This window comes from Hirundo rustica, chromosome 3, assembly GCF_015227805.2.
Source record: "Hirundo rustica isolate bHirRus1 chromosome 3, bHirRus1.pri.v3, whole genome shotgun sequence".
Lineage (NCBI taxonomy): Eukaryota > Metazoa > Chordata > Aves > Passeriformes > Hirundinidae > Hirundo > Hirundo rustica.
The window spans coordinates 18,433,523-18,456,984 of record NC_053452.1 but is presented as its reverse complement, the minus strand read 5'-3'; the positions used below and the strand labels follow the sequence as shown (position 1 = coordinate 18,456,984).

General features: G+C 41.6%; 1 protein-coding gene across 10 annotated transcripts in view; it reads right to left on the bottom strand.

The window, feature by feature from the left end:
• The window catches only part of ENAH (ENAH actin regulator), an 86,104-nt gene that overhangs the window by 5,447 nt on the left and 57,195 nt on the right, over nt 1–23,462 (bottom strand). For 4 of the 10 annotated variants that reach the window (XM_040057923.2, XM_040057924.2, XM_058419653.1 and 1 more), the window contains 8 exons: nt 10,057–10,376; nt 8,042–8,842; nt 5,987–6,294; nt 5,604–5,743; nt 5,169–5,223; nt 4,824–4,872; nt 2,686–2,752; nt 464–526 (listed from right to left, as the gene is read on the bottom strand). In XM_040057923.2, the coding sequence (XP_039913857.1) occupies nt 464–526; nt 2,686–2,752; nt 4,824–4,872; nt 5,169–5,223; nt 5,604–5,743; nt 5,987–6,294; nt 8,042–8,842; nt 10,057–10,376 (1,803 nt within the window). Of the gene's footprint in view, nt 1–463; nt 527–2,685; nt 2,753–4,823; nt 4,873–5,168; nt 5,224–5,603; nt 5,744–5,986; nt 6,295–8,041; nt 8,843–10,056; nt 10,377–20,803; nt 20,902–23,462 lie in introns of those variants that run through there. The other 6 variants (XM_040057928.2, XM_040057931.2, XM_040057927.2 and 3 more) reach the window with 6 other exon arrangements.

Sequence of the window (23,462 nt, the reverse complement as noted above, 5' to 3'; positions counted from 1 at the left end):
TCCAGCAAAAAAATACACATGATGTTAACAAACGTCTGAATATGTTCCAAATAGAAACATTAATTTATGTTTAAAAAGTCTTTAATCAAAAAGCAGATGTGAAAACACACCTAGAAAATTAATTCCTGTTCCTCTGCATCTAAACTTACAGTTTTGAAAACCTGCTTCTTAAAACACTGCAAATGGGCCACTAAATCCTGGCATATTCAACAGGCATTTGTACCTTTGCAGGTGAAGGCTGACAGTATTTTTTGTGAATTCATACCTGGTTCTTAGGCCATCTCAATGTGCCTTTGACACCATCTGCTTTTAACCAGTCCAAAAGTGGGCTCAACTGGACAAACAAGATGTGGAGGAGGAATCTGGTGGTGCATGTGGTGATTACCAACCCATGTAGAAAAAGCCCAGCCCTGAACTGGTCAAAGGGGTTATTAGGAAGTCTCAAATCCCAACAGGATGATACCTGTTTAATGAATCATAGAACCTGTTTTCAGAAGCAAGCAGATTTTTCCACGGAGATTCCCGTCTATTAAGGGGGAGAAACACTACCTTTAAAAGCTATAATAGGTCTTACTTTCGTTCAATTTTAGCACCTTAAACACCATGGGGTTTCAGTTGATTCAAGACTTCTACTTGCATGTTCTGGGAAATATTAAAAGCCCACAGGTCAAGTCTTCTCTGTTTGCTACACAAAGAAAGGCCTGATTTTAGACAGGACACTAACTGCTTCCAAAATACTCAGAACAGTCATTCTGAATAACAACAACTGCACCGTCTCCCTCTGTGGAAGCTCTGGAGAAGAAATTCTGCTGACTTGCCAGCTTCTGAAGTGTGCTTTGCTTAATCCCTGTAAGTGACTCACATGCTCCCTCCCTGCAGAGGCCAGGAGCAGGCTCTCCAGCCCTCCCAGGTGAGAGAAACCCCCTTCTGGCAAACACAGCACTAGCGCTTCTAACAGCAGCTCCCCTTGACTAACTCACTCAAACAAAGCTGCTTTAACAAGCTGCTTGCTGAGAGAGACTTGGCAAATGTGGAGAATTAAGAAAAATACAAGCATATTCAAGAGAGACTTCTTCTAACACCTTCTCTTTTTATGACGTTTTCCTCATCCTGGCAGAGCAAGCCGTCAACACTGACTAGAAAATTGTATCAGCAGGCCTAAAGTATGTGCTATGGCACCTTCCAGCAGGTTATGGCAGCACTGGAAAAGAATACTGATGTTAAATAAACAGAATTCTTCTCTTGGAAGTACTTTTAGGGTATGTACCCAGGGAAGCTCACATCAAGTTAAATTCTATTCACATTTTCCACTGGATGAATGAAGATGAAAGCTTGATGGAGAGAGTGCCCCAATAAATCTAAGAGAAAGCTCAAAAATCCTCTGTATTCCTCTAGGTCAGAAAACATTTTTAAACAGATCTCAGCAACCTCTGAATTTCACCAGCTGGAAAAAGATCAGTGAAACTGGATGCATGATACAGTTTACAAAAGCCTACTGCTGTATGGGCAGGTAGAATCAAGACTTCCGAACATTTCAGACTCCCCAGAAGAGTCTGATATTGAGAGTTGCCCTATTTATTAATCCCTTTACCCCATGGATAAGCAGTTTGAGCAAAGTATCTGCAGCCAAAGGGACGGGTCAGCAACCGTCTTAGAAAATATGACCTCTAAAATGCTCTTTAGGATTCCTTACACCCATTATTTCTGTGACAAGTTCCCCCTCAATGCCACATTTTGAAGCAGATCAAGGTATCAAGCACCAAAGACCTTGGTTAAAGCAGGTCAGGCCTGCTGGGGAGTGAGGGGGAAGAGGGCAGGGGCAGGTCAAGACCAAAGGTGATGCACTATTTTGTTACACTGACAGTGTAGCAGAGGGAACATCACCACCAATGGCACCTGCTTCTTGACAAAAAAACAAAGCAAGCAACCAGAACCAAGGCTGCAGACACATCAGACTCCTGGATTTATTCTAAAAGACAGACAAAGATACTGGGAGTGTTTAGTGTTGCATTTTAGAACTGAAGACCTCGAGGGCAACCTCAGCTACAAGTGAGGCCACTCAGAGAACAATTGTTTTTTATACTCCAATCTTCTATAGCTGATTCCAACAGCCAAATTTTAAGGAGAATTCAAGTAACTTCAAACACAGCATTCCCAAGTTGAACATGTTCTTTTATTTTCTCTCAAGAAATTCTGGTAACTTTCTCAAGATATTGGGGCTCAGGACCCTTTAACCTCTGTGCACACAATACACAGGAATTCTAAATGAGCCACAAGCCTTCTGCTTAAAGTAAACGACAATTAAATACACCTCCAAAAAATTCCTAAAGCAGCCTTCACTCACTGAAAACACCTACCAAAACACTCCCTGCCTACCAAAGTTCCTGGCTGATGCAAAATACTTCTTTAGGATGGACTTTCTTAGTTTGGTATGAAAGCTACTGCAAATTGCCACAGAATCAAATCTTACCACGATGGCTTAAATATCCACACAGGCTTTCTATGAGTAGCAGAGAAATAGACAGATCATCTATTATCTAGATCTACTACAGCAGCAATTTTAAACCCATACATTTTGCTTTTAACAGCAACAAGATGATCTTTGCTGTTTCAGTCCAGTATCTTTAGCAGCATGTGCACCGAGAACAAATGTAAGGAAAAGACAGCTGGTACAAAGGGGAGTACCTGGAAATAACAGGTGACTTGCTTCCATTCACTGTATTTGTCCTTTCCCATGGTTTTCTTGTTAGTTCTGGAAAACAGAGTGAGGAGATTAAAAACTGTCTTTTTCTATTCACTGTGTAATTAATGTGAAGTAACTTCAAGCACCTGGCAACTCAAGTCAGCTGCTTGGTGGTTTTACTATATTGCTTTACTTCTTTCATATTAAGCTACCTCCTGTTGTATTCATCGGTGAATGCATCAAGGGAGAGCATCCAGAAGCCTCACTGGTCTCCCAGACACTGCAAATGCCATCTGATTGTTAATCCAGCTGGCAGAAGGTCTGCCTATACTTTATGCATTGGATTGCTTCAGTTGTGAAACTTGGAATTCTGTAACCAGTCAGCTTCAAGTACTTGAGGAAGAGGTTTTTAACCTAAAGGAGTTTTCCTAAACTGTTAATGATATAAAATTACTTCAGTGCCAGTTTCAGTGACGTGCCAGCAGACACAACCTGACACAACTAGAGTATCTTTCAGCAACAAGGAAGAAGAAGGTTCATTCCTTACAATCTGCACAAGTTAAAACAGCCTTTCTGTAGTGTGGATTGTTATTACTTGTTATCGTTACTTGCTCAGGACTTCAGTGTGCCACTGATCTTATCAAGTCTTCATTTCAGATTTGGAGTTCATTTGGTCTGCTCCCTTTCTTCCATATTGATTAGCTCTGCTAAGCTGGGCAAGCAGAGAGGCAGAAGGGCTCTTTCAGAGTCTCATATTGACCAGAAAATTCCCTGGATGCAGCTGGATACTGAGAATATCTAAATGGCAGAAGTCTGTCAGCATAATCTGTAACTCAGCCAAGTCCAGGCTTATGCCAGTAATAAGCCTTAAATGTAATTTTATGCAGAAGTCTTCAGGACTTGTCCTGCCATAGGAGTTATTTTAGCAGGACTTTGGCTGCAAAAACAAGAAACTTCTGCTATGGCTGCAGTTTGCTCAGCCATAGCAAACTTAAAACACTTTAAAGACCTGTTCCAGTGATGAGGCTCAGCATTACCAGAACATCTCACAGCAAGAAACGAAGAAAATTTCTCAACTGGAAGGGAATGGTCAAATTCTGAACACATATGACATTTTTAACAGGTTTGATGAGGTTTCTTATCATCACCAATTAAAGGAACCACTTCCACTGGTTTTAACTTCCTTCTTTTTGGCCCTCTACTATCAGAAGTGATCCAAAAGCAATGTTCCTAAGGCTAATGTCCTTCCTGTTTAACAGAATCTGTTTAACAGAAAGAAGCAGACTTTCTTAAAAGAAGAGGAAAAAAAGCGGGGTGTGTGTGAAAAACTTGATTTGTGTGATGTCATTTATTTCCTTGCAGTCTGGCTTCTCTTGATGAAAGACTCTATCTCAATACTCAGTTTGCCAGTTACTTCCATCTGGACACAGAACTCCTGGCACTCCCATTTCTTCCCTAGTCAGGTGCCACTGGGGTTTTGTTCACACTAGTTTTCAATATTAAGGCCTGCACATCATCAAGTGGTTGAATTACCTAGAGGAGAAGTGTACACATGGGCAAGCAATCAGCAGAGGAAGCTGGAACACACTGAATGCTGGTATACTCATTATGCAGTTACTTCCCTTCTGCTTCCACTGCTTTTTGGGATGACAAACTGCAGGGTTATACAGCACAGTCCCCCCCTTTTGCAGGTACGTACTGAGAGGTGCCCGGGGAACTGAGGGTACAACAAGGGACTGCTAAAGGACAGGAAGAGAAAGTCTTGAGTGTCTCTTGAGAGACACAAACTCACAATATGAATACATATGCATGCTGACAATACCTCCTGGCTAACTGCAGCATGTGTAAGTTTTCCTTACTGACTGCAGCAGAGGTGTTGGCTACGCAGCTCCAAATACTGCCCCTGCAGCAGAGGGATCATGGGCAAAGAATTTCAACACTCTGCACTTATATTCTTTATTCACTTATGTTCTTTTTATCCATCATCCTCTGAAACAGGACCCATTCTACAGCAAAACCCCAGGCTGCAATCATGGGAGAAGAGGCAGGCTCCAAAATTCAGCAGAGCTGACTGAGATTTGTCACTAGATTTGTCACCAGCATTACAGAGTCCCAGAGTTCACAAACCTGAGCTACTTACCGGGTGTGCTTGTTGAAGAAACCTTAGAAGATGAAGACTCTGATTCTTCCTGATTAAAAGGGAGAAAAGAGGGAATTGGGGAAAAGGAGGGAGGGAAGAAAAAAAAAATCTTTATTAGATTCATAAGAGTCAATCTCAACTGTTTAAATATTTCAGTTTTTATACACATATTTAAAATGGTTCTGCTCAACTATATATAGAAAATGAGCAAGCGCTGCACAACACGGTGGTTTTATGTGTGTATATTTATACAGTAAAGTATAAATAACCTCTTGTACACCACAGGAATCTCTCTGATAATCCTTGTATTGAGTAATGTGAATCAGATAAAACTTCTCAACTCACAGCTTTATCTTCTTTCTGCTCTGGTTCTGTTGATCCCTTTTCAGCAATTCTTCTCCTGTAAGCAGAGACAGAAGTTACCAAGCTCATCATGGCTTTAAGATGGAAGAATGGTGTTTACTGCAATTAAAGACTTACACAGCCTCATGAAAATTAGTGTTTTAAGTACTTCCAAAACACCTTCAAAGGCAAAGCCCTCCTGCCAAAGCAACTGTGCAGTTTAAAAGTCTGTAAGCCGTCCCCTACCGCTGCACAAAGGCTTATACAGAAGTACTGGATTACACTCAAATAAAAATGGCTATTCATGAAACACGATCAGCTTCCCAAAGCAAGCACGAGCTGCTGTCTATCTGATCCTCAGCCAACTGCAAGCAGGCACCCCAAATCCCACCTGTGTGATAACTAAGCAGCTGGAGCAGAGCAGGGACAGCTCCTCACCTCCTGGCCAGCAGGGCGCTCATTTCTTCCATCAACCCGCTGCCTCCCAAGGGAAGAGGTCCATTTCCACGGCCACTGTCTGCTTTGGATGAAGCAGAGCCTCCTCCTCCTCCTCCACTTGAACTGGAGGAGTCTTCGCCCTTCAGAGTGCACAAAAAGACAGCAGATGTGCCAACGGAATGAGAGCCGACTCCATGAAACCAGCAAAGTTGTGCAAGAAAGACACAACCGCAGAAAGAATGGGATGGGCCGGCAGCACATCCTGTAACGCTTTTTTCTTAATGAATTAAGCCTACCCCAAATGTCTTGATACTGCTATTAACCTTGAACAAAGGTTAGAACCAGGGACGGGAATCGGAGAAAGAAGCCAGAGTTATATTTACCCGTGAGACTTTCCTAAGTTTGGCTCCAGCAAGCGCAGCTGCCAGTCCAGTTAAAGGGCGATTATCCTCGGACACGAATCCCGCCGAAAATCCAGAGGCTGGGAGGGGGGGAGCAGGAGGTGGCAGGGGAACGGGAGGAACTTGGCTGGGCAGTGGAGGAGGCGGCGGTGGCGGCGGCGGCGGCCCCGAAGGTGGGAGTGGAGGAGGGGGTGGAGGGCCAGGAGGAGGTGGGGCTGCTACTGAAGACTGAGCTGGGCCAGGGGGCAGGGGAGGTGGAGGAGGAGGTGCAGGCGGTCCTTGGACAGCACCTAGCGTCAGAGAGAAAACAAACAGAAGACGTTAAGGATTTAGAAAACAAAGGTCTTACTTCCATTGCAATGGTGGTTCTCTTGCTCAGTGTATGAGACATTAAAAGTGGTAAGATACCGGGCAAGAAGACACTGAATTTTGGCAGGAGAGAAGCATTCTTATTCAACGTACTAAAAATATTACACAGTATGCTGTGAGATCGGACAGTGCCAGAGACATGCAAACCCTCCAGTCAGGTTCTGTGCTGCAACCAAGAACGACTTTACACCAGGAAACAGGCAGAGAGTCAAGTCAGGCATGAGCCTCGTAGCAGGAGGAACAACAGGGCGTGCTCACGTGGTGCTAAACAGCATCTCATTGTACGAACAAGCACTAACACATCACCCAAACATCTGAACCCTTGAATTGTTCCAGTGCCAATGCTAATTTCTAAGCTGTATGTAAATCTTTCCTTTAAAATAATTTCAGCAACCAACTTTTATAATTTAATACAAACACTAATTAGTGAGTTAGAAGACTGACATTTCAAGCTGATGGGAAGAAGCTCTTCTATTTTTTATTCTTTTACTTCTTTAAATTCACATTGTTAGCCAAATACAAAGTGTACTTTGAAAAATGAATATTCTGATGATCACTGTATTATTATTATTATAGGAACAGTTTAAGAAATTTTGACTTAGACAACAGCTTTACACCTCCACAGATCTGTCTCACCCAAACTGCCATAAGGCAGGAAAAATGCTGCACAACTACCTTAATCTCTGAAGGCAGGAATTTCACATACGAGTCTTCCTGGTTTCCTACTCTGCTAACCACTGCAGAAATTTAAAAGCCTGTTAAACCCTCCTGGCATCACTCACTGTCCAAGTACACACTTTTATTCCATACTAGAAGTGAGGCCATTCACTCTGTTTCCACTCCATCCCAAAGCAGCTCAGACCTCCATCTCGGCCAGGAGGACATAAACAGGCTCCACCCTGCAGGGCGTGTACCTGCTGCTCTTCCCCAGGAGCCCCTCTGCCCACAGCTTCAGAGCTACTGCAGAGTTCTGTACTAAGACCTACCTCGATCAAATCAACCTAAATCTCTATAATCAATATAAAAGCAGAATTCAGGTTAACAAACACATGTACTACCACGTAAAATGCATTTCTGTCGTATTGGTGGAGTCCTCATTAAAGCTGTCACCGGATTAATCAAACTTTTTGTCCAAAGTTGTCTCGGCTACACTAGTAAAATACTGCAGAAAGGCCTGTGCCTCTATATCTAAATACACACACATTTATGTATGTGCACACAGCCATATATCAAAATACAACCACTGTCCAGAAAGAAATGCTGTAGGTGTCACAGGCTACTTCCTAAATCTGAATTTTTTCTCATTGAAGGTCATTTACACGTCCAAAGCCACACATATGCTCCTCTATGTTGGCTGCCACTAGGAAACGAATGATTCTGCCCCGTAACACCACTTTCCAACCAAACCAACGGTGCAGGGTTTACCCAGCAAGAGTCTGACAAACGCTGTTCTTAACAGGTGAAGAAATTAGGATTTTACTCGTGACAGGCCACAGAACATCGGCTCCTGGGCACAGAGCTTTGCCTTTTCCCTTACCCCAGCTTTCCAAAGGGAGTTTGGCTGCGGCGTTAGGACCGCCGCAGCTCTGGAAGCACCGCGTTAATTCCTGGGGCAGTCAGGGGCTCCGCCCTGCTTAGCGCATTAGTAGCAAGAACAGAAAGCCTTACCCTGCTGGCTCGGAGCTTCAACCGGCTGAGAGGCTGCCTGCAAGACTGGCTCAGAAGCAGAGGAGTCTCCCAGCACAGAGTTTAGAGAGTTCTCAACAGAGGCAGGGGTAGCTGCAGAGGGAGAAGGGAGAACACTAGGCTTGGATGAGGGAGTCGAGGCATTCGGGGAGTTGGGAGAAGGAGAAGCTTGAGGTCCAGAGAGCGACAGAGGCGGAAAGGAAGGCAGCGGGGGGGGAGGAGGTGGCGGAGGCGGCGTTGGACCTGAGGTAGAAGGCGAAGGAACCGGATAAGCCAGGTTTTCAGGAAGCCCGTTAGGAGCCGTGGGAGACGTGGACGCCGGGGCCGCCGGATTGGAAGGCGGCACCGGGAGGACGGGTCTCGGGCCGGCAGCTTTGCCCGGTGGGCTGCTTATCATGACCGGAGGAGACGGGGGCAGGGGGCCGAAAGCGGGCGCGGACCAGGCCACGGGCTTTGCGCTGGGAGGCAGAGTCGCCGCCGCGCTGACGGGAGAAGGGGGCCGAGAACTTTTGTTCAGCGGACGAGGAACCGTGGCGTAATGGGGGAGAACGGGGTGGAAAGCTGAGCCTAAGGATGTAGCAAAACGCGATGCAGAGTGCCTTAGAGGCGGTGTGGGGGGAGCGCAAGTCGGCGGCGCAGAAGTCACTACAGCGTACTCCGGCGTGGCCTCTGCCATCGGCGCTGAGACTGCTTTTGCATATGATGGAGGAGGTGCTGAAGGAGGCTGGCAACTGGAGTAGTCGGGAAGTGGAGTGCTATACGGGGAGTTGTCGAAAGATGGAGCTGGACAGAAGATGGAAAGCAGCAGCAAAGGCAGGATAAAAAAAGGAGAAAGAGAAAAAGGGAGCTAATGAAGCAACAAAACCAGCATTCGAACAAAATGTAAATATGTAGACTACAGTTAGTACCAGAGGATTAGGCACAAGTGAAAATACTGTTAGGAAAGTTTTACATATTATCAACAGCTGCTCTTAAATTTTACCAACTCTTTTTGTGCCAACATTTGAATTTACAAGTACGTTCTAGAGAAAGTTTTCTCAAATCCCATCTGTGAGATGGATTAGACACAGGGTTGGGCAATCAGTCTTCTACCAGCTTTTATCTTCTCGTTTGGTTGCAAACTGCAAGCAAATGTAGCGATCCTAACATTTGTTTCAAACTCCACTAATAAAACTCTTACCACAGGCAACAAGTGTCATCTCTCTATTCCCCAGAAAAAGCTCCACAGCAAATACTGAAAGTACCGGGAGTAAAATTACCAATAAAATCCTCTCCTCTAAAATGACTTACACAGTATTCCTTGACTTTCACCATGAGCTGACTTACGTAAATTGAGTTTGAGACTGAAGGACAACCAAGCACTTGACTAATGTTCCATTATATTACCAAAATGAGAAAGCTTTCAGTTATCACTGGATACATTTCCACAGGCAGTGCATTATCTTATCTAGAAATACATACGACACGTTTCACTGAAATGTTACTACAATGATAGATTAAGCAAGACTTCAGACTGAAAAGCATTTCTCACACTATTACTTTGCCTTACACAGGAACATACCTTCTATGTTAGCACACTCAACCTGACACCTTTTAGGGTTTTTTTCCCCAACTTATGTAATGACAATACGTTTGTTGAATAGAGCAAACAACGATAAGGTATTTAGAAAGTTTAACTCATCACACTTTAATCAATGTTGGAGGTGCCCAAAACGATTCGAGTTCTTCCACACAATCAGAGAGTGGGGCAACGGAGTGAGCAAATAGCATTAAAAAAGTTATTTCAGAAGTAATGGAAAATTATGACAGGAAAGTCAAAGCTCTTGGACTTCTTGCCATAAAAAAAGGGAAGGAATTCCAACAAAATGAAGCCTGAAATACTGACTGTTGCTACACAGCTGTACTCACTGCCATTTGTTGGTTCTCACACACTCCATCACCCAAACACATAAAGAGCAGTCCGGTGGTAGAACACGCTTGGGTTTTGAAATTCTTACCAGCATTTGAAATTCTTCTCTCTCTTTCCCATTCCAACTGTTCCCTTTCCAACTGTTCTTGCCGTTCTCTTTCTTGCCTCTCCCGTTCAAGTCGTTCAAGTCTCTCCCGGTCCTGCCTCTCCTTCTCTTGTCTCTCCCTTTCTAGGCGCTCTTGCCGTTCCCTTTCTTGCCGTTCTCTCTCCAGTTGCTCCTGCTCTAGGCGCTCTCTTTCCAGTCTTTCCCTTTCTAGCCTCTCTCTCTCCAGCCTCTCCCGTTCCATTCGTTCACGATCCAGCCTCTCCCGTTCCAGCTCCTTCTGCCTCTGTTGCTCTTGCAACTGTCTACAATCGTGAGAAAAGGAAAGAGACTAAGCTGCAAAGCGAAAACCAAAAACATCAAGCAACTGTTAAAAGGACAAGGAGATAAACTAATCAACAATCTTGGCAGCAGCAAGAACAAAAGCACAGCATTTGTACCTGTGTGCAAGTCTTAATTCTAACATGCCATTTTTCTGAGCTGGATAATAGTTTTATTATGTTTACAGTAAAAAAGAATCACATATCCGATTTCCTCTTCACTAATTGAACATTCTGAGAGACAGCCTTGAACAGGTAAGAATAGAAAGCTGACGCTGCTAATTTACTAACTGATACAATCTTCCCAGTTTGGGATATGGAGTTACATTTGTTCTTTGTATGGTATTTTATACACAAAGTAGTGAATAGAAGTACAGTGAAATAGCAGTAGCACAAATACTCTTTTTAAAAAACCACCCCCAAATAAATGATCGTTTTTGGACTAACTAGTCAGGCAGAATTTATCCAAATTTTACAGAAGCATCAAAATACACGCATGTCCATCCCCACTTGCATAGTAACACACACAGCTGAACTGGCAACAACACAAGAACACCCTGAAGGCACAGGAAAACTGGACATGGTGAAAAAAACCCAGGGTGCAGCAGCCAAGGAAACACTGCAGGGAGCTGGCAGGGTTTCCAGCTCATGGGAGTCGTTGCAAAGCAAAGCAGAGAGGGGGAAGACGTGAAGAGGAGGAAAACAAGTATAAGCCAGGCAGTGGAAATATCCTAATGGTAAGAAGAAACCTTGCAAAATTCTCTGCCAATGCCACTGACTTGGCTGAAAGGACTTCTTGGAAAAAAAAAAAAATACAGTGGGAAAAGCTATACCACCTTTCTGATCCTAGCTTCTCAACTTGCTTTACATTTTCTTTAGGGCTTTTTTAAAGATAGATCTTCCTAGGTGGTTAAAATACAGCACTTTGATTTTCAAAGCTTTTTCATCTCTTAGGGATAACTCACTGCTAAAAAAAAAATTAGGCACACCTTCCTCCCAGCTGTGGCCAGTATGTTGCTGTCAGTACATAACACTGAATATGTTGCTAGTTGTTCTCTATTTGAATTATTTGTTTAAAAAAAAAATCGTAACAGAAAGAAAATCTTGTCTATAAAGTACAGTGCCATTTTTTCTGCCATGTTTCAGACACAAACCGATAACAGCTTCTTAACAAATATAAAGCACAGCCAGCTCTTAACTATAAAGCAGAGAGGAGACCTGAATTTTGACACCTCAAGCTACCAGACGTGTGTTTTCTATACTACGCCACTGGGCAATTTAATTTGGACAGTCATTGGCAATACTGTGCTGTATATGTAGAGTCATATTCTGAAAAGGAAGGGGACTTCAGCTGTTTCACTCCTTTTCATGCCCAGAAAATACCAGCATAACTGCAAACTCCAGCTCATGAACTATTGTTATTCAAGTCCATTTGATTTTCAAACCGATGTTTTTCCTTCACAGACCAAAAAAAAAATTACAAATATTGAAATTTCATAATTCCTATAACCAAATAAGTTCTAGCCATGCACAACAAAAGAACTTTTTTCACTACTTAACTCATTACCCATCAGAAGCAAAGAACCAGTTCTGCTTCTTTACCATTTCTTCCCTCAGCCATAACAAAGCTGTAAGAGCAGTCACCATGAAATCAGAGCTGCAACTCAGCTTGTTACGTGACTGATTTTTAGCCTCTGAAGTCCACTAAAATTCTGGTGATTGACCCATACATATTTGGAACCAGTACAGGATCTCTATAAATGTTAAGAGAATGTAATAGAAACCACATAAATTTAAGCTCCAAGAGGTATTAAAAGTATTATTAGAGGAAAACAGGGTGTTCATCAAGGCTAACTTCAGCTTGGTCATGTTAAAATGCCTTTTTTTTTTTTTTTTTTGTAAAGGAGAGGTGGATGCATGTTGTTTCTAAAAGGCTATTCAGAGCAGAAGACAACACTGACAGACTCCAAAGCAGCTTTGTTTATTTTTGTCATTCTTTTGCATGCATTTGCCAGAAATGAGCATATTCTACCCAGAAATGTACACTCTGTTCATCCTAAACCGAAATGTAGATAAGGCATTTAGGATCATAAACATTTCACATTATATTTAGTTTATAAGACTGGAAGGTAACAATTCCCTGGGTTTAACAACACATCAAGCAACTGCCAGAAAATTTCTTTTGCTTTAGTTCTTCATTTCTTTACAGAAACAGAAGCTCAATATAGGTCACTCCTCACACAAGGGCAGCATTGCCAAGGCTGTTTTGCAATAAGCCATATCAAGAGCTCTGCCATTTCATATTTCCATAAGCAACCTGGAAAAGAAACAGCGAGGTGCTCATCACATTCTGAGCACCTCTTTAGCTTTTTCAAAAGTTGTCATCATAAAGCTCCATAATAATATTTAGTTATTTAGGATAGCAAGGATGATGGCTGATTAATAAGAATTACTGATGGGTCTTCTAATTCCAACTAACCTGGGAATAAAATTGGCAAATAAAACTCAGCTGAAGTGAAGCAGGGCAGAGAGAGGGAAATATCTGCTAAATTAATTTACAAAGTGCTGGACTTCGAGTTGCCTGTAAGCTCAGGAGTGAGACATTAGGGTTACAACAGGCAGTTCTACAACAACATCCATTAATTGATGTGTCCTGTTCAAAAACCTCAACCAGATGCTGTACATCAAGAAAAGATTACAGAGTAGTAAAGAAATAGCACCATCCTGCCTCACAATCCCTGCATCCCTGCTCCCACCTCAAAACAGGGAGAACAGCAGAAATGAAAATACTCCACGAGCAGCAACACTGAGATCAAACATACCCAACACCTTCCATTTACAAATAATTTTAAAAGCTGGAATTCTGCATTCTGGTAGAGACAACTGGAGCTCTAAAAAATCCTGAGTGATGAGGACACCCCTTCGCAACAGCTGGGAGGGAAGATTCCATGCAAATAATGAGAGCAGTGCCCAAAAGAAAAGGGCACCTCTGCACATCAGACGCATGAGCTTTGGAACTCCCTGCCAGGGTGATTCAAAGAAAGAGCAGGAAAAAGCCCACAGGAAAACAAACAAACCAACCACCATGGGGAATCATTTGGAAAACAGAAACTGCATCATGCATGAGAAGCTGCTGAACCAAGGGATACCCAGAAGATGGGAGAGCAGCAGAGGGATGTATTCCAGGTGTTCAGCCTGCCCCAGGAGGATTTGTGTCGAAACAAAATGCATCTAAGTGCTTAAACTTAATCTGAAGCAAAATTATTTCAGTTGGCAATGAACACTATCAAATTATATTGGCTAGGAAAGATCTAGATGAAAGACAGTGAGATAACCACTTTTATCCACACAGGACCTGAATAAAGTATTCATTATTTAGTAAATATTGAGTGCTGCTTTCTTCTTCTTTTGCATGTGTGTGGGGTTTTTTTTTTTTTTGTTTATTTGGTTGTGGGTTTTTTGTTTTGTTTTGTTTCCCTTTCCTTTTCTTTTTTTTTTTTTTTGTAAAAGAATCCCCATTTTCCATTTCTTCAGAAAATAAAAGGAATAAACCCAGGATTTTTTGCCTGGAACAAAGTTAAGCACTTTGCTTACAACACAAATGCTCTACCAAGAGAGGGCAGCAAAATACCTTGCAAGCATATTTAACACATATGAGATTAAATACACCATTGTTGAGAATAATTTCTCATTATATGTCACTGAAGCATCGCTTTGTCAACAAAGAAAGAAAAAAAAGAAGCCGAAACAACAAGCAAAAAAAAAACCCCAAAAAACAAAAAAATCACCACAACTCACTACATCTCTACTGCGATTTTAACAAATTTAATAAATCTTTTGAACAGCAAACCAAAAGGTGCACAGGTCAGATCAGTATGCCAGTAATGCAATCAAGTTGCTTTAACACAACTTAATAAGCAAGGAAGAATTCCTCAAACTACACATTAGATCTTCGCAAGTGTTTGTTAGAGTTGTAGCTAAAAAAGATGAAAACCACATTTGATTATTAAAAAAAAAAAAATCTGCATTAAATCCCTCTGGTTTTGTTTAGCTAGCATTAGATAGCATAATTTTATTTTAAAATTTTGTCAGAGATCAAAATTATATTAGACAAAAGCATTAGTAAATTAAGGAGAGTCATCACACATCAATTAAAGTACAACTGAATGTCAGGACTGGTAGCTCAAGAAAGCTGGGAAAGCAATACCTGAAAATCCTTCAGTCCTAGAAGGCACATCTGGCCACTAGGACAACTTTGGAAAAAGCTGAGGAGCTATTCAACATGCCCCAGAAAGCTGTCTCGCAGTGAAATGCTCATCACGCAAAGGCAACGTGATTATTTTAACTCTTTTAGAGCGTGACTTATTAAATCTAAGAGCTCATTTACACCGGAGAGCTGAGCCTGCTGTAAAACTGCCCGTGTCAGTCACACACAAGCTACTGCTGCTACTCACGCCTAGGTTCAGAGTCAACTTCAGAAGCCCAGAACAGCTGCCAGCTTCACCACAGGGACCAGTCATGACACTTTCTTCGTGGATTTTAATTAGCTTCATGTCAAATGCACTTTGGGGTGTTTAGGGGGAGGCCCTTGGTTTGTTTGTTTTTTGTTTTTTTTTGTTTTTTTAATTAGGTTTATCAAAGCTCACTTTGATACTGCATCAGCTTTTAAAGTGATTTCCCCTCTTGCCCTTGTACTTTTTGTCCAGTTAAGGAGAGACTGGGAGATACTGGCTGAGGATAAAGAAAGAATCATATTTACAATACTAACTTGTGACTTAATATAAGCAATAATCCTGCATTTCTTTGGGCAGCCAAGCAGCAGGGGCATGACTACATTCTTGAAATATCACATGGAGGAAAAAAAAAAATGCAGTGAGCGCAATTAAGCACACATTGCTGCATCCCCGCTTAAAACAACCCCCCCACATTCTGTGACGGTGAAAGCGTTTAGAATTTCTCCTACACAACAACTGCAATACAGAAATGCAGTTAATTTATTTACCCAGGTACACACAAAGCCTTCCTGGCTTGCTCTTGATCCTAAGAAGGAATAACAATTATGAAGTCCTGCTGTCTCAGCTCCTGTTATTATATGAAATGAGCCAACACCACATGCACACTGAGATCACTTTCCATTTAGCAAGTAACAGCACTTCATTCAAAACCCAGTGTGTGTGATGGGTAACTAGGAAGCTATTCCAAATTAATACTATCCATTATTTTTTGATCTGTATTGGGGAGGGGGAAGGGAACAGGTGGGGTTTTTAACTTCTGTTCCTGAAGGTGAATGACTGCGAGATCCTCTGATCCTTTTGCTGGAGACCTCAACATAGTCAATCGTAAGAATGGAGTCCTCAGTTAACTCTCTTAAAATATGGCCATTACCATACAGGTTGAAGAGAAGACAAAGATGTCACCTAGATTAAGAAACTTCAGTGTTTACTTGTAAAACAATATTCTGCTTCAGAGCAGACTTAATAGCCAGGGGGAAACTGTCCTTTTCTGGGACACTTTTCACATCTAAGCCTCCGTCATCTTTGTCACCTGCAGCAGTTACTGTATTTGTGGAAAGACTCCTTCCAGCAGAGCAAGGATGCCTTGAAACATGAAGAAACTCCCATTGTGTCAAAACCCAGAGTTTCTGTCACAAGGGCAGCAAGAGAAAAAAAAAAACCCAAAACCGATGAGTAACGAATCCAGAGCTGAAACAGTCTGCAAAGGCAAAGAGCTGCCTGCTCTGGCAGGTCACCTTGCTTCCTCAAGTGGAAGTTGTGCTGTACATTCACATAAATCTTCAGGATGCTAACACTAGCCTGCTTTGCTCCTGGCTGTGAGATCAAGCCATTACATTTTTTCCTAAAAAGATGATAGGAAACTGCTCTGAGCAGCCCATATATCAACCTGAATAACAGAGTTCAGCCACGAAGCTGGAAGGCTTCTTGTCACAAAGCCAGGTACATTAAAAACAGAGGTATTTCCACGAACAGTACAAAGGCATCTTTGTATCGCATCCAAATTCGGCAGGCACTGAGCTGATAGACATTCCAAGATGAACAGAAACTTGTTTGAAGTATTTAATTTTAAAACTCACTGTAGAAAACAAAGATCCAAGACAAAGCCTGCAGAAAACAAAGCATCGTGAGGAACAGACCTGACTGAAGTAATTGCTGCGTTGAATGAAGAGGTCAGCTGCAGGCAGATAATACATAATATTTGACAGCTGTTAGTTGTCATTTATGAACACACCAATTTCATATTTCATTCTCTACTGGCAGAAAAACTGTGTCAAAGCAGGGCATCAAATCACTCAGAAAGATCAATATGAATACTATTCCTGTTTTGTCTGCTTAAAGGTACAAAAAACAAGGCAAATGGGGAAGGAAAAAAAAATATCACTGATGTGTATTGAAAGAAAACACCAAAACCCATAACTTGAGTCATTAAAAAACAACGTGGACTTAAAAAACATACAATTGAGGGGAGATTTTCTGTTTCCCACATGGCCTTTTTTTGCTATTTTTAAAAAACAATAAGGGCACAAGCGAGAAACTGTTTCTAAAACGACAAAGTGTGGCAGAAAAGAGAGACAAGCATGACACCCAGAAGGCAGCATGAATATTGCCCGACTATTGCTGGCTTCAAATATTGCAGTAATATTCTGCACTTATTGTTCTGAAAGCTACCATTAAGACGTTCAGTATAAGAAACCAAATGTGGTCCTAAGAAAGTACTCAACAGCGTGTGCATCTTTCTGTGCTTCACTAGGGGTTTTTCTAAGGCTTAAAGACGAGAAATCTAGGAATAACTCTGCTATGCTAAAGTTCTCAAAGTAAATGTATCCCACCAGCTACGATTAAAGCCGGGCTCCTCAATCCAAACCGAGTTGTCTGACCCGGAGTCTCAGTGTTGCCCAGGCTCCCGGGGCTGCCCCGAGCTCCTCTCACCCTGCCTGCAACTGCGGAGCAGCAAACAAGAGAGCAATGTTTTGGGTTTTATTCTCAAAGGCTGTTAGCCCCAGCATGTGGGCACAGATAGCGTTATCTAATGCAACAGTCGCTACTAGAATACATCTCACATGATGGCTCTCCTCCTCCTAGCCCTGAGTCACTGCAGCAAACAGAGCAGCTGCTGCAGACAGGCTACACCATGTCTGGCTGAGCCACAGGCACCGCACCAGATGCAGGCTGACCTCAGCTCCATCTGAAGCACGCTGTCCTCTACACAAGGAGCGGTTACCTTGTGATCACCAGGAACTGCACGAGCTCTCTGGACATCAACAGAAGGAGATACGGATGCAGCCAACCTACGTTATCCCTGTTGAAACTATTAACAGGGGAAAAAAGTGCTTTGACGTGTTATTTTGAACATAGCTGCTAGCTCGATTTTTAATAGCTTAATCCTCTGATCATCTTCTGCACAAGTTCAGGAAAGTGTGTCTGTTACGGCCCTTCGAATTTGCAGGAACTTATCTGTGTAATCAAAATGGAGCACCAGCACTAATCTTGCTCTTCCACCTTTAATATTATTAAATATTTATTCACCACTCCAAAATTCAGCATTTACCACAGAGCTCACTATCCTGAATGGTCACGCAAACCTACTGAATACATATCTCAGTGCCTACACGTTACGTACCACGGAATGAACGCACACCACCCCCCAAATTTCACAATTCATGTACAAAGAGAAAATACATCCACGTCTTGGAAATTTGCAACCTGTATTGACATCAAACACAGGCAGCCTCCAGAGACACTGAGAATCTTCATAAATAAAAAGTACAGGGATGCACCAATAACCTAAGCTCAGCAGAAGCGATCGATATTTAACCTCTTTTGCATCTTCCTAAGCCATCTCAGCTGCATCAACTTCACTTCGCATTATCTAAACTAAACTCCTGCTCTAAAACTCTTACCAAGTCAGCTCTATTTTATGTCAAGTGCTTGATAGTCAGGACAGCTTCTACCTGAGCATACTGCACATGGTGTCAGAGAAACCCAGACAAGACTTGGTCAGCTTGGTACAATGAGCAAGCACCAGGGACTCAGAAGATCTGCCAGGTCTGACTGTTGGAGGCTGGAGGTTTGTGAAGTGAGTTTATGCACACGCTCTGGAACTGACAATTCCTGCCACTCCAAACAGTGCTGCAGACCTTTGGTTCTTCAAGCAGCAAGTGAGAGGTGAGACTGTTTCAAATGATGGTTTGGGTGTTTTTTAAATTTGTGTCAAACGCTTTACACAATGCCAAATGATAAAGGCATGTTATTGACTACATCTATCATGACTTTGAAACGCTGCACAAATCTAGGTCCTTACAGCTATTTCCAATGTTCAGGCAGCTTTCTCTTGATCAGTCACCATTGCATGCAACACCTCCAATGTCCATTTGATTTTCCCTGTACACTAATGTGGTCTACAGGTTAGTGGGTTTCCCCTCTAAAAACAGGATGCCAACTATAAACTCTCATTCTATTCTCATCATCAAAATCTGCAGTATCATCCAACTCCTCCTCCTGTTCTCCTTCATTCTCACCTATCTCAACTCACATCAGCAACAAGGACTTGCTTTGTTCAGCAAAAGACCAAAACAAATTTGATTGTTACAGGTCCCACTGGTGCACTGATGTCTGTTCTTGTGCTCCTCACACTTCCACAGCAATCCTCCTCTCTCTTCCACACTAACTAGGAAATTCCCTCTCCGTACCTGTCAAATGCTTCACCAAAGCCCAGGAGCAGCCTTTCTGCTTTTGCAAAGAAAATACTGGGTCCAGTTTAGCCTTCTATGTTTCATCTGTTACCAAAGTCAAATTAACAGGCTTTCGTTTCCTTGATCAAAAGGAATTTAAGGTTTAAGAAGAAGTTTTTATGTTATAAGCTACAAATGCATTAGCTGGAAGTAATAAGAACTAGGTTTTATCAGTCAAGCAAAAATTAGTAGCCAGCCACCATGATAAAGACATGTAGAGACAAATAGAAATCTGAAATGTATTAGATAGAGGAATTCAAATAGACTAAGGGATCTATTAATGCTCTTGCATCAAACCTCATTAAGCCTAATTTTCCTCATCTCCATCTTATCAATATATTATCTCAAACTAACAGAACATGAACTCTCCTGGCAGAAGCTAGATCACAGAAAGACATCTGTACTCACAGAATTTTAGAAAAAAGAAGAATCTCAGCAGCAGAAAAACCTATTTTCATTGGTGACTCCCTATCAGTAGTGTATTCCACTGAGTACAACTGGAACACAATTTCATAAAAGGGAACCACAATAACCAAAAATCTGGAAAAATGTAGAACAGCTTCTAATTCCAATTTCATCTTCTGCATTAAACAGAAAAAATCCCCACAGGATTGAAAGATTTCAAAGCAATTCTACTGATGTCATGAGAATACTGCTTAAGGGAAGAGTGGTCTAGTCAGTCTGCTGAACAGATCAGTGTTACCAGCTTCTACAATCATGCTGTAACCACACAGCACCCATTACACCTATCAATAAAGCCAGCTCAGTCTCTGAAAAACTTTACTACAAATGGAAAGAAAATGAGACAAGCAAAAAAAAAAAAAAAAAAAAAGAAAAAAAGAAAAAAAGAAAAAAGTGCCCCTTTTGATTCCATCTAAACCATATCTACGCACAGTTACAAACAATACAATCCTACGAGTGGATTCTACTGACATCTCAAAAAGCCAACAACTCCGTCACATTCATGTGTATCAGATCAGAGCTGTGTGCTCAGTTACAACCTCATCAATATCCTTTTGCCTTTTAAAGAAATCCTGCTTCCTTGAGAGAAGCTGTTGGATAAACGGCACGATTTCAGAAGCAAAGGAAAACTGGAAGCTGCACATCTGGCCACTAACTAGGGAAAAGTTACAGGCTGTGGGAAATCGGTAGAAACAAGGCTACCAGGGACACATGGCCACGGGCAAACTTTCATTCCTTTAAATGACAATTGCTACATTGATACTGAATTGCAGGATGCGAGTCTTTTTCTCTTAGCATTTCTGCGTATGTTTTCAAACCAACTCAGGAGTATGCAATAATTACTAATTTACAGGGGGAAAAATATTTTACTGTGGTTAAAAAAATAAGATTAGCAAAATTCAGAAAAAAATGGTTTTAATCTGTAAAATAAAAATCTTGCCTTTGAGTCTCTCAGTAAATAAGAAAATGCTACATTGGACAGTCTCTGAACTTGCACTAAAATTAAGAATCCTTCCACAGCCTGTCATGAAAACCATACCACATCAATAACTAAATTCTAGCACAGGCACACCCTGCGCTTTCTTTAACACTACCATCACAAATCAAACTAAACCTAGAAGCAAATAAAGTATTTAATAATTACAATCTCCCCTAACGTTCTGCTGTTGTGTTCTGCAAACTTGCAACGTTTTCAAGTACTTACGAAAGAATTCGGTCAAGTTTTGGTCCCTGGCGTCCCTGAAGGACAGCTGGGGGCTTGTACACCCTCATCATCCCTTACTATCTGTACAGTTCCTCTGCTCCTGGAGCTCCCGGTCTCTTTATTTATGAAGCTGTGGCCATGTTGAAGTTATTTATAAACATTAACTCATGAAATTCCCAAGTGTCATATTAGATACCAACTCAGTGACTCATATTCCTGACAACGTATTTACCAGGGCCGGGAGAGAAGGTAAATTTACATGCACGAGTAGCACACACAGGCACGCCATGAACTAATCTTGTATTTTAAAATGGTCTTCAGCATTAGGTAAGTCTGAAGTTATTAACAAATACGAATGTCAGCTGAAGCTGGCTCATTATCAATCGGTGGAATTTATAAAGGCTGCCTGGCCACCGTTCTGGCGAAACGAAAAACAACCCCCAGAACAAAACATCCCTTCAGTTTGGAGGATCAAAAATGGAAGCTGGAGTGTTTTAAAGCTTGCTATTACTGTACTTGAGTGAGTGCAAATTAAGGAAAATTACAGCCAGCTTCAAGTACTCCCTGAGAGGGAAAGCATCCGCCATGTGTTAAGGTTTCTTAAAAGACAGTAACAAAATTATCAATTCACCAGAAAAAAATTACTTCATTACACCTTACGAGTAATCTCGGCCTCATAAAAACCTCAGTGCTCCAGATGGCACATCTGGTCCTAGCAGCCTTAGAAACTGTCTCACTGCACAGTAAGCAATGCAGATATTCAAGGGAGAAGTTCTGCAGCAAAATAAACAAAGCAGTATTAGTACTGTAGTGCTTTTACCCAAAATGTAAGGGCATCTAAATCCTTTCTAAAATAGAGAAAAATCTCTGAACCAAAATAATGTACTTCTCTGCTGGCAATGAACTAATTTCACTCTTGGCTTCCCAATTTTCCCAAGATTCCTGAACACTGGTTATGAAAGCAAAGGAAAACATCAGATCCGTTGAAGAACTCTCTTTATTACGCCACTCTTCACTGGTCAGTCTTTTGGCAAAATATTTCCCAAGAAATGTTTCTATTTCTGCCTAGGAAAACCCTGAGGCTCCAAGCCACATAATTTAACTTTGAAATTAGTCCTTCTGTGAGCAGAGGGTTGGACTAGACCTCCACAGGGTCCCTTTTTCAACTTTAATTTTCATGCAAGCAGATATTTTCCTTCAGCTTAGAATAATTTAAAAAGCATTTTCCTGCACTTAGCATGGGAGTCAGTTACACACTACTAAATCCAGGTACACCTAAGAGGAGGGATGTGAGAGCAGAACTCAAAGACGACTATTACCAAGCCACATTTAAAAAAAAAAAACCACCCAACAGACACACATTCCAGAAGCCACAGACTTGGCAAAGCCTTTCTCCTGATCCATCACAAAGCCCATGCTCCTTCCCACGCATAACATTTATTCCCATTTCTTGCATTCCCTCTAGCCTTACTGCTCCCCTCAGGATTCATGTCTGCCCACACTGCTTTTACCCTTTACTGAGATTGGAAATGTCACTTGCAGATATGTTAAAAGTAATGTATACTTCAACCTTTTCCTTCCAACTATTTACTACTCTCTACATTATGGTAGTAACTCTTGTTCTCACAGTCTGAAAGCGGCAAGACAGTTACTACAGAAGAGAAGTTCTAGCTTAGAGTTAATTGAACTTTATTATAACCACGGAGTTAGAGGAGTAGTGAGACTGAGGAAGCATTTGTGAAAAGTTTTAACAAAATTACGTGTTCTTCATAAGCTTGATGACGCAACAGCAGTAGTCTTTTCCTGGACAATCTGCCTAGCAGCACAAGGAGACACTCATTCCACTGCTCCATCCTTGTTTCAGGGAAAAACAAATCCAGAACCAGACTTCAAAGAGGACATTGCATTAAATGGAAACAAGTAGAGCATACTGATCAAAAAAGCCAAGCCATAAGAATGCCATCTGATAGGATGTCCTTCACATACCAAAAATTTCAAGAGACTTTCAGAGCTCTTAATATAGGGCAGCACTTTGTTCTGAGGAGATGCCGATCTACAACGCTTCTCTCGAAAGTATTTCAGCATTATACATTTCAGATAATGCAGCCTTCTAAAGGAACAGACAGCAAATAAAAATACTAAAAGCCACTAATGCAGGACAGAAGAAAATATCGAAAGAAAAAAGGCTTTTTAAAAGTCTGTCAAAAGAAGTGACAAAAAAGACTTTTATCATGACAGCAAACTTGCACATAAATACATCAGACAAATTTGTAATGAGCTTCTTGCTATTTGTTTTCAAACAAGGTAACTTTCAGATAAAGTGATTCCTGCTCAGATTTAAGAACACACAGAAGAATAGAGACAGACAAGTATGACCAATTTTGATGTCGACCCTTTGTTCAACATATATAGCTTGTCTATCAAATGAATTATTCCTAAACTGGCAATCTGATTCTGCTCAACTTTTCATAAACAAACTAAATGCTGAATAGCAAAATAGAAAACACTTGAGTGCTAATTAGACCCAACATGTTTAAGCATTCTTCCAGTCACCACAAAAAGCTATTAGGTGGATTTGCACCATCAGTCTGGACCACCTCCCATTTATTCAAGGCTCCTGCTCCTGTATCTGTCCTGCATGTGACCTAAATCGTTCCCA